Source organism: Panicum hallii, chromosome 9 (genome assembly GCF_002211085.1).
Source record: "Panicum hallii strain FIL2 chromosome 9, PHallii_v3.1, whole genome shotgun sequence".
In the NCBI taxonomy this organism is placed as follows: domain Eukaryota; kingdom Viridiplantae; phylum Streptophyta; class Magnoliopsida; order Poales; family Poaceae; genus Panicum; species Panicum hallii.
Genome location: NC_038050.1, coordinates 15,635,672 through 15,646,984, shown reverse-complemented (window position 1 = coordinate 15,646,984; position 11,313 = coordinate 15,635,672). Strand labels below are relative to the sequence as shown.

General features: G+C 56.7%; 2 protein-coding genes across 3 annotated transcripts; one reads left to right on the top strand and one right to left on the bottom strand.

Moving 5' to 3' along the window:
- The first annotated feature begins 3,548 nt into the window (after positions 1-3,548).
- Positions 3,549-4,916, top strand: LOC112876623 (growth-regulating factor 3-like). 2 transcript variants are annotated; one of them, XM_025940765.1, is made up of 3 exons: positions 3,549-3,930; positions 4,173-4,288; positions 4,416-4,916. In XM_025940765.1, the coding sequence occupies exons 1-3, from the start codon at positions 3,805-3,807 to the stop codon at positions 4,774-4,776; spliced, it is 603 nt and encodes a 200-aa protein (XP_025796550.1). In that variant the 5' UTR covers positions 3,549-3,804; the 3' UTR covers positions 4,777-4,916. The 2 variants fall into 2 exon arrangements, with proteins under 2 accessions (XP_025796550.1, XP_025796549.1); XM_025940764.1 differs by having other exon boundaries at positions 3,552-3,930; positions 4,413-4,916.
- Positions 4,917-6,810: 1,894 nt separating this feature from the next.
- LOC112875521 (brain acid soluble protein 1 homolog) lies at positions 6,811-8,755 on the bottom strand. The gene is made up of 2 exons (XM_025939397.1): positions 8,375-8,755; positions 6,811-7,950 (listed from the first exon to the last, which is right to left on the bottom strand). Exons 1-2 carry the CDS (start codon positions 8,633-8,635, stop codon positions 7,048-7,050), a joined length of 1,164 nt encoding a protein of 387 aa, XP_025795182.1. The 5' UTR covers positions 8,636-8,755; the 3' UTR covers positions 6,811-7,047.
- Positions 8,756-11,313: the final 2,558 nt, after the last annotated feature.

Genomic DNA, 11,313 nt, shown 5'->3' with positions numbered 1-11,313 from the left:
AAGAAAACGGCATTCAGAATAGGTGTGGGGGCGGCAACGGCGGCGCGCGGAGGCGGCGCGTGGGGGCGGCAGCTGTGGCGGCAACGACGTGCGGGGTTGGCGGCGCGTACAAAGAAAACAGCAATCGGAGGTGCGGGTTGGCAGCAGGGGCGGCAACTGTGGCGGCAGCGACGTGCAGGGTTGGCGGCACCTACAAAGAAAATGGCAGTCGGAATAGGTGCAGGTTGGCAACAGCGGCGCGCGGGGGCGGCAACTGTGGCGGCGGCGGCGCGCAGGGGCGGCGGCTGCGCATGGGATTAGCGGCGCGTACAAAGAAAACGTGCGTGGAGCTAGCTCGCTCGCTACTTAGGGCAACTGTATTTTCGTCGGCTCAAATAAGACCGACGAAATTACACTTATTTTCGTCGGCCTCAGTTAAGCTGACAAAAATATAACTTTTGTTTTTCATCGGTCCAGACCAGGCCGACAAAAATAAGTGTAATTTCGTCGGCTTGGTTAAGCCGACGAACTAATTTAGTAGTTTTCATCATATTGTCATAGGCCGACGAAAATAAACGTGTCCGACGAAATTAAACTGTTTTGGTGTAGTGTGAAGAAATGTGGCCAAACTCTCGACGATTTAAAATAGTTCACTGTCAGCAGATGGTTAATGCTGTCATGCTGACTCAACTGGCCAAGTTTCATGCCATGGTGTTGGAAGGGTTTTGCCGACCATCCCGCTAAGAGACGGGATTTAACTTGAGACGGAGCTCATATCCTTAGTTTGAACTTCGCTATTTTGGTCCGGTTTTGGAATCGGGGGAGGAGGGAACTGTTTGAACGAATTTTGGGATGGTACTTTTCTTACTTGTGCTAAAATGGATCCGCAAGCAGCAAGCAACAAAGGAGAGACGGGACAACGAAACGAGCTGGCCCCACCATGCCGTGACGGGGCGGCAAAGCCCAACCTGTCCGCGGGAGCAACGGGTGTTTGGGTTTAAACGTTAAACTTCAGTCCTATCATGTTAAGGAGAATATTACTATTTACAAGTATTACATAAAGTTTAATTATAAAACTAATTGCAGAATTTCTAGGCTAATTTGAGAGACGAATCTAATAAGATATATTAATTCATGATCAACGGATGGTTACTGTGTATCACTGTAGCAAATTATGGATTAATTAGGCTCATTAAATTTATCTCGGTAAATTAGCACCCATCTGTGAAAAAATTTATAACATATTGTATTTAATATTTCTAAATGGTAAGATTCTTGTTGTTTTATATGACCGGACTAAACTTTAGGGGCGATTGGTTTGCTGACCAGGGGAGCCTGGCTCGCACCAGTCCAGCCAGGCTGACCTGGGACAGGCTCTAGTTATGCACCAGCTTGATATTTGGTTGTCTGGATCGATTTGTTCAAGTTGAGCATAGCTCTCGTTTGGTTGGCTGCACTAGTAATCTAAGTATACATTGCATAAAATTAAAAAGAAGGAATAAGTACTAAAATAATATCTATTTTGTTTGAATTGAGTACAATTTGTACCTATTTAAGACTTAATTTACATTATAATGTACTAATATACCTTAAAATACACTAATTATTTGCTAATACCATCATTAGCTGGCTAATACCTGCATCCCACGAGTCTGGCTCTGGAGAAACGGGTTTCATTCTTGTTTCTAGTGAGCCAGGCTCACTGCCTGCTTTTGCACGTTGTGGGACAGACTCTAGCCTTCACCCAGGTAACCAAACACGCAACACTTGCACCTGTCGAGTCTGATCTGGTCATATCCAGCAAACCAAACGCGCCCTTAGTCCCTGGGAACCAAACGGGCTTAAGTAGGCCAAGGCGGAAACCAAACAAAGCCCTGCTCTCCGGTGGGCTTCCAGTCAGGGTTCCGGCAACCCCCTAAAAAAAAAAGTCAGGTTCCGGCAAGAGTCGAGATGTACTTTCGAGCGATCTTGACCAATGCTTTACACATAAGTAGTATACACTATCGTTCCTCCCAGAGAAAACGAAGCATCTACTCAGTTCAAGTAAACTAGTCATAGTAGCTAGTAGGAGATGATGGTGTATGATTGAGAACATGATCTGATCAAACCTGTCTCACACCAGTGCATGTATGATTCATGCAGCGCTGCACAGTTGCTGTCAGTAGCAGGGCGCAGCTGACCTCACGACGAGTCGCACCCTCCGCAACCAAACCACCTCGACATTGACCCACGAATCAACCCACTAATCCAAGTTTCCTTGATTAGCATTATCCCGTCAACCGGCCTCGCTCCTCCAGAAAGAAACAAAAAGAATCGCCCTCAAATACCTAGCACTAGACACCGGCACTAGCACCAGCTGTGAGCTGCGGCTTCGTGTGCGGAGGAGATGAGTGGTCTGCGGCAAATGGTGTCCGGCAGACACGTCGTCGCGCGCCGCGCGCCGTGGACGGCGCTGCCGGGGAAGGGCAGGGGCAGGAGGAAGATGGCGGTGGCCAGGCTCGGGGGCGACGGCGGGCCGCGGCGCGGGTTCCCTGGGACGCCGGCGGCGCTCCGCAGGCTGCGCCTCCGGTGGCGGCTGGCGGCGCTGTACAGGCGGACGCTTCGGCGGCTGCGCGCCGCCGTCCGGAGCGTCCTCGAGGGCGCCGCGGTGGTCGGCGCCGCGCGCCTCGATGCCGGGGTCTGAGCTGCCTGCCTGGTCGCGCTCACGCTCTCGCGTACGCTTGCGGTGGTTTGGACTTCGGACGGGCCACCCCGCGCACGTATCGTTCCTTGCGTATCGCACCTCGCACGTACGGTGTGCGGTAGAACCCAGACGAAAAGGAGGAAAGGCATTTCCTTTCGATCCACAAGATTTCGGTGCTGTACTTTCCCCCCTCCTTTTCATCGGTCCCAATTCAGTGTGCTTTACGGGTACTTTAGTTCCTTCACAATGAATATTCGGATACCTATTAAAAATATTAAATATAGATTAATTATAAATTTATTGTATAAATGGAGACTAATTCACACGACGAATCTATTAAACCTAATTAGTTAATGATTTAATAATACTGTGATACAGTAAACATATGGTAATGATAGATTAATTAGGCTTAATAGATCCATCTCGTAAATTAGTCTCCATTTAATAAAATGTTAGCTCACATTTAGTTTTTTTAATTAGCATCCAAATGTTTGATCAGAGTAAATTTTAACCTCTGGATCTAAACACACATACTTAGTCCCGGATTCAACCAGACAGACGCTTCCCCGGGAAAGGCAGAGGCGTGAGAAAAAAGTGGAAAAAGGCAGCCGGCAAGCCGGTCCCCGTTCACCGACTGGAACGCGCTGCAGCAGCAGCAGCAACCGACGGCCCCTGCCGGTCGCGCTCGGGTCGGGTCACTCACGCCCCCGGCCGCCCAGTCCTCCCTCCCTCCCCTCCCACATCTTCTCTGCCGCCGCGGCCGGACGGAACATTCCGCGCATCCCTCGCCGGCTCGCCGCAGCCCGCACGCGCACGGCACGGCCGGAGCCCGCGAGAAAGATGCGACGGCGACGGGGCCCCCAACCGAGGGACAGAACGGGAAATTTTACCGCGCCCGCCTCGGGTCTGAACGGGGAAAGAAGAGGGGCCGGGCGGATGCGGACGGACCGGTCTGCCGGCAGAGGCTAGGGAAAAGCAGTGGCGGACTAGTCAGGTGCAAGACGGGTACTAGTACTGCAGCAGATCGAGCGGCCAAGCCCGGGGAGACGCGTGGGGGAACAGAGACGGAGGGAGGGAGGGAAAGGGACAAGGGAGTAGAAGCCAGCGGGCGCGATCTCCGGAGCGCAGCGGAGCGGGGGGCCATGAGGATCCGGAAGCGCACCCCGGCCAGGGCCGCCGACCCGGGGCCCGCGTCGGCGGCGCTCTCCGGCTCCGCCTCGCCGCCGCCGCGTCCCCCGCCGCTGCAGCAGCAGCAGCAGCTGCCCGAGGTGAGACGCCGGCTGTTACTGCTACCTGCTACTGCTGCCCTGTGGCCGTGCGTTGCGTATCCCTACCGCACGCGCCGGCGCGAGGAGAGATTCATTGCGAGCGCTGACGGTGCCCGGTTCCCGAGCGGTTCTTGGGGCTCGGGATCCCGTTCGTCACCCGAGCCGCGGGAGACGCGGGTGTTGATCGTCCTACTTCGGATTGCCGTGCTCGCCTCACCTTTCGGCTGCCGTTCCTGCCGCAGGAGGGATCCCGCGAGGAGGCGGAGGAGGCGGAGGAGAAGCGGGTGATCCTGGTCGCCGGGGTCCGCGTCCAAGAAGGAGACGGCGACCGGGTCCCCGCCGCCGCGTCCAAGGACAGGTGCGTGCGGACTGAAGCCTCCCTCTCCTCTCTGTTCAGGTGTCTCTCCTTTCGAGATCTTGGGTGGGGGTGGGCCGGTGGGGCTGAGAAATCGCTTTTGTTTCCCCCCTTCCTCCCCACGCAGCAGCGCAACGGACGACGTGCCGAAGCCGGAGCCGGAGCCGCAGGACGCCGGCGCCCGGTGCAGCCGGAACGACGGGAAGCGGTGGCGCTGCAAGGGCGCGGCGGTGCCGGGGTACCTGTTCTGCGACCGCCACGTCGCGTGGTCCACACGCAAGCGCAAGCCCAGGCCCAAGAAGCACAAGCAGCATCAGCAGCAGCACCACGGCGTCCTCCTGGCCCCCGCCGCGAAGGACGAGGCGGCGGCGTCGGCGGAGGGGGACATGCCTCAGCTGGTGGGGCGCGGCGACGGTGACGACGACGACGACGGCTTCTTCAGCGGGTTCCAGAAGCGGGCGAGGGTCGGCGGGCCTGGGCCGGCGGCGTGACGAAGGCCGTCGTGCTCTGCTCCGGGAACCAACCCCTCTGCTTTTTCCGGCTGCAACTGATTGGCACGAGTCGCACGACCGCGTAGGTGCATCTGCATTTCGCGTTTGCGTCCAAATCCTTCTCGATTTTGATGCTGGTATACTACTGGTAGTAGTGCTAGTGTTCATCTGACGGCAGGCGATTGGAACTCTGGAAGGCGAATGCCGTGATGCCTTTCCAGGGGGGAATCCAGGATCCGATGCCAAAGCAGACAATGAGAACGGGGGAATTGATCATTGGCCGCGCCTTGTTCTTCTCGAGGTTTTTCTAACTGCTCTGGCCTGGCCCTATAATATCTTTGCCGAGTGCGGTGGAGGGAATAGGCATACTACATTACATGATCTCTTAAGATTACACAAATAAAGGGTATGTGTGTTGCTAGTAATTGCACATGTGCACCTGCTGCGCTAAAGGTGGCGCCAAAAGGAGGGCATTATCGTGAAGGAAGCGTTTCATCGAACACCTTATCCGCACAGACCAAACAAGCAGGCGTTGCGCATTAAACGCCCTGCGCGCGCGAGCTCGTGAACCAGCCGACAGGCGTTGGCCACGGCTGCAGATTTGCTTGCCGAACACCATGCATGCTTACACCAACAAAGAACAAACTTGCTGCGCAGCTCCATAACTAGAGAGGCTTGCACTTGACCTTGCGTTGGCACGCCGACAGCCGACAACCAGGCGTCGCTTCTCGCAGCTACGGGTGTGCAGGTGCAAGCACTTCCAACTTCAATTCTTAGGATCTAGGTGTCACGTTCTTGCTAGAGCAAACCGGCCGGGCACAGTACAGCTCGTCCAACACCACCAGCGTGCCAGCGAGCACAATGCATGCGCCCCTACCTTGCTAGTAGGTCATATATCGCGGCAGGCGGCGCCACCGTCCCGACATGGTGTGGCCGCAGGATGGCGCGGCGAGGCGACGACCGATGCCGGTCCTCGCACCCGGCCTGTGGGCACCCCCACCACGTCGCCAAACGAAGCGTCACAGTGCGATGGTGCTGCCACAGTGCCACTCCTCTCCGAGGCCTGGAGCACGCGGCGGGGGTGCCGCGGGCAGCGGCGAGGCCCGCGGGCGACTGGCCTAGGTCTACAAGGTACAAGCTGTACGCAAGGATCGTGTTGTTCTTCGGTCCCATGGCCTCAAGGGCTGGGGTGCTGCTGCGCACGTGCGGTGCAGGCGTACAGCACGTGTCCGCCCCGCGCAAAGGACGACTTTTTCCCATGTCGGGCGCTCGCAGCCACCTCGAGTATCTACAGGCCAACAGTACGGCAGCGTGAGTGCTCATTTACTCCTACAGTCCTACTCTCAACAGCAGCAGTCAACCCCGTTACTCGGGAAAAGAGAAGTCAACTCAGATGTTTTTTCTTTTCATCTGGCCCAGAGCGCTGCGGGCGGGGTACAGTCGCGGGCCGAGCCAGTGCTGCTGCTGCCGAGCATCCAGGCCCAGTCCCCACGCCGCCGCACGCCCGGCCCAGTGTTCTTTGACATGACAGCCAGGGATGTGGCGGCCTCCGCCGGCTCCTCCGTCTTGAACTCGTCTACCCCTCTTGGTCTGACGCCGACGAGATCACGAGGCCGCGGGTTCCCCTGCCTGAATTGACGAAGCTAGGCGACCGGAGCCGACTCCACCCGTCCGTGTGATTCGTGACCGGCCGCATCGAATCCAATCGAATCGAAACCATAGCCACGGCTGATCCGACGCGAGCTCTAATAATCAAACTAATCCTCCGCGCACGTGCGTGCAACTATATACTATACTTGATCCCTTTCCCGCCGGCGTAGCTTGACCAACATGTAACGACCGGCTTAATTAGTCGAGAAGCAGTTGTGACCCGCAACTGTTTTTTTGCCTCCAAAACGCGCGCTCGTACGGAAGCCCACACGCAAACACTGCGGGCAGACAACCTCCATCAAACGCACAAACAAGCACATTATTCCTTCCAGGACCCCAACACGGGAACAGAAGCACACTGATCTCCACGCGACCGGCAGCTGGTACTCCAATAGGCTTCAAAAATTAACACGCAGAAAAAAACTGCCCTAATCAGCTCGACGACAGGCCATGAAACAGGCGAAAATCAGGATGCAGGAGCCATCAAACAGTTTGTACACCAAGTCACCAGCGAAACCTGACGGGGATAAAAAGGCTAGGAAGAATAATTAAGCTAAGTCAAGCTAGCTGATTAACCAACCTGTCCACCTACAGCACGGGACGCTGCTTGATCATTCATCATCACATCAGGGACTTGAGCGACCGCGCCTTCACGGGCTTCCTCCACCGCTTCCACGGGGTCTTCCTCTTGCCGCCGCCGTTGCTGGCCTGCGCGTCGCCACCTCCGTCCACGCTGCTGCCGGCGATGCCGATCCCGTCGTAGTCATCGTCGCTGGTATCCTCGTCGACGCCGGCGATCCCTGCAATGTCGTCGTCACAGGTAGACACATCGTTCTGAGGCGCAGCAGCCTGATTGGCATCTTCGGCAGTTCGGGCCTGATCTGCGGCAGGAGGGGAAGCGTGTTCGGGCACTTGCTCCTCCTCCTCTTCTTGCTTTACGGGCACAGGTTCGTTCGTGCCGCCGCTTCTGCAGTGCCTCTTGCTGCGGAAGGGGCCGAACCCGGCGTAGTAGTAGAAGCCCTCGGTCGCATTGAAGTCGCTGGTGGGCTTCTTCCTCCGCGGCTTGCTGTTGCTGGAGGGCGGCTTGGAGGCGGCGGCAGCTGGAACCGGCGCGGCCTCCTCCGGCTCGACCGCCCCGGGGAACTCGTAGTCCGGGTTCAGGTACGAGCGCTTCTGCACGAAGTGGTAGTTGCAGAGGGTGTTGGGCTGGCTCACTGTCCGGTGGCAGTGCCACCGCTTGCCGTCGTTCTTCTTGCACTTCCAGACCCGCGCCGCTTGCACTTGCTCCCCCTCCTCTTTCTTCACCTTTGCCTTGCTCCAGGCCTCAGCGTCCTTCTTGTCCTTCTCCTTGCTCGCTGCCGCCTTCTTGAGCGCCTTCCTCGCCGCGTCGCGCCGCCGCTTGGCTCTCTCCCTGGCAGCCGCTGCCACCTTCTTCGCGTTGGAGACCGGCATGCTGGCCGAGAAGAGCCAGCTCGCGCGAGTCGTGACATGGACGAAGTACCTGTCGACGAGGTCGTCCTCCTCCTAATCGAATGAGACAAGTTAATTAATCGAGACAGCAGCACGCGCAGACGCCACCTCCTACGGCGCTACAGCCCCGGAATGGGGCGGCGCGGATCTAGGGTTCGACCCGGCCGCCGCTCCGGCGATTCCAACCCTAGCAGCGGCGCCACCCCCAAATTACCACGAGGGAAGGGTAGCAAAGGCGACGTCGACCCCGGCCAGGCAGGCATCTGCGGGCGGAGCCGCCCGCTGGCGGCCCATTCGGCCCCGCCGGCCAACCCTAGAGGCATGCACGAGCCGGGCGTTGCGACCGCGGGGGACGCGGCGAGAGCCTCACCAGCGCAGCGAGCTTGCGTAGCATGGGCCTCGCAGAGCGACCCGGAGTGGAAACCGAGAGGAGGGAGCGAGGGGGGGTGGGAGGGGGTCGGGGAGCGGGGGCGCTGACCTGGGGGTCGGAGAGGGAGAGCTCGGCGATGAGGTCCCACGGCGAGCGGCTGAGCTCGCAGGCCTCCCCGGAGGCAGTCGCGTGGTCGGGGTAGCCGCCCCAGCCGCGGGATTCGGGCGGCGGGGAGCACGCCGCGGGGTGCGGCTGCGGCGGCGGCGGCGTCGCGAGGAGCTCAGGCGGGGCCGGCGCGCCGGGGGCGGCGGCCGCGGGGGCGGAGTAGGCGGAGCCGAGCAGGCGGGCGGCGCTCTTGCGGATCCGCATGGAGGGGAGCGGCGGGGATCTGGCGGCCCCCGGGGCGCTAGGGTTCGGATTTTTGGTGGAGGCGGGGCTGGGACTGGGAGTCGGGGCGGGGGTGGAGGTGGAATAGAGAGAGATTGGAGAGAGAGAGAACAGGTGGGTGTTTCTTTTTCTTTTTTTTTCCTTGTTTGCTATTGGCATGGTGCGGGTGCGCGGCTTGTTGCCTGCGGCCCTGCTCGTCGTGTGCGGACGAGCGAATCGACACGCCTCTGTATCCTCAACTCGCCTGGCCTGAACCCGCTTGGCTCGAACAGTATACTTCTCTGTATCTTCGCCGCCTGAATCGACACCGACGCCGACGAGATGGTACTAATCAGCTGAACACGGCGGAATCAGCTGGTAGTAATCGACCTCAAGATCGATGCAGTAAAGCTAGCACAGTTAAGCCAGAAATAGCAAGGAGTAACCATCGAGCATGCACAGCAAAATAAAAAAAAAGAATCTGAAAGTCAAACAGCGCGACAAGTCAACAGCAAAACGGCAAGCAAAGCTAGCTAGCTTTTCTTCTACACCACGGATGTGAGAGCACGTAGGCGCTCGCATCAGGGACTTGAGCGTCCGCGCCTCCACGGGTTTCGTTCCTCCCCCGCTTCCTCCGGATATTCCCCTTGCTGCATGCCGCCATTGCTAGCTTGGGGCGGAACACCATTTCCATCCATGCTGCTGCTGCTGCTGCCGCCGCCGCCAGCAAGATCGACCAATCGCGTTGTGGTAGTTGTCGTCGCTGCAATCGGCGTTGACGCATGCCCGCGATCCCTGAAATGTCATCGCCGCAGCTAGACGCATGCATCACCACGAGCTGCAGCCTGATTGGAATCATCGTCATGACCCTCACGTTCCACCTGACTGGGAAGAGACGCATCTTTCAGCTGTTCCTCCTCCTCCTCTTCTTTGATGGAATCCTCCTCCTATTCTTCCCTCTGTAGGTACAGAATCGCCCACGCTGCTCCTGCAGTGCCTCTTGCTGCAGAACCCAAACCCGGCGTAGTAGAAGAAGCCCTCGGTCGCGTTGAGGTCATTGCCGGACTTCTTCCGTGGCTTGGAGCTGGTGGAAGGTTTCCAGGCTCCTGGCCGTGGAGCCACCAGCACCTTCTCTTCTTCCCGAATCTAATTCTGGGTTCAAGGAGGGGTGCTTCTGCACGAAGTGGTAATCGCAGAGGGAGACGAGGCGGCTCACTTTCCGGTGGCGCTGCCACCCCCCCCCCCCCCCCCCCCCGCCGTCCTTCTTCTTGCAGCTCCACGCCACTGCTGCCCCTTCCCTTCTGCTCATCTTGCTTGAACTTTGCGTGCTTCTTGGCCTCCCCGCCCTTCTGTTCCGGTTCTTCTTCCCTCAACTCAATGCATGCAAGAAGTGGGCGAGGCAGTATATCCGGGCTCGAGAGGGCCGCCCCCGCCTCTGGATTCGGGCCCGGAGCCGCGGAGCACAGCGCCAGTTGTGGCGACGGCAGGAGGTCGGACGGGGGCGCCCGCCGAGGGGCGGGACGGCGGAGGCGGAGTAGGCAGAACCGAGGAGGCGGGCGACGCTCCTGCAGATCCGCATGGCGTGGAAGTGGATGACGGTGGGGCTGATCTGAGCCGGGGCCCGGGGGCTAGCTAGGATGCGGGATTTGATGGGTGGAGCCGGGAGGGAAGCATGGAGGACGCGAGGGAAATGGCGGAAACTGAAGGAGGGGGGGAGAGGGAGATGGGCGGTGCGGTGGGCTTTGGTTCGGTCGGCTCATCGGCTGGCTCTGTATTTCTTTCTTTTGGGTTTTGCTTTGCTGCGCTGGTGCGCTAGCTGCTGTGGCCGCTGCTCCGTTGCCCTGTCGGGGTGTGCGTGTGGCATTTCCTCTAGCGTAGATTTAATAGTAGTGATGTCATGTGGGCTCCACCGCTCAGCGACGGTACCAGGTGCTACGAGAAACGGAATGGAACAGCTAGTAGGCGTCCTACGGGAGATCTCCGTACGTATGCTGCTACACACCAGCGATGGAAAAGGTCAGGGTCCGTGCCAGCAATCTTAGCCCTCGCTCCACTGGGCAGGAAGAATGCTCACATTTGCATCTTAAATAAAGTGAATTTCGACATGAATTCAAATGTACTCGAATATGTACAAATGTTTGGATTGTCAGAATTTGAGTCCGAGTTCGGATTTCGCACACCTTCAATAGTAAGATTATTATTTTTATTTGTAAAACTAGATAATATTCATAATTTATGGAAATATGTGAAAACTAGCATTTAAAACAAATATCGTGTCAATATTTTGTTTAATATACTAGCAAAACATTAAAATATTTGAATCAGACTTAGAGTTAATATTTATTCAAGTATCAAGATAGATGAATATAAAAGGCATTATCAATATGTTAATTTCCATTCTATTTTTCAAAATAGTTTTATGTATTTAGTTATTAGAAAAATATAGAATTTAATTCTTTACCTAAATATCAAGCTAATATTTGAATCAAATGTCAGGTTAATTAGATGAATAAAGAATACATATATATAACTTAGTATTTCATTCTATCTCTCAATTCTATTGATGTTCTTAAAATATTAGCATGAATAACAATATATTTAGTATAAGTGAGGCTATTAGATGCTCTTACTTTCTTCCTGCTACGATTTTCTTATCATGAACTTTTAAAGGGAAGGTTTTT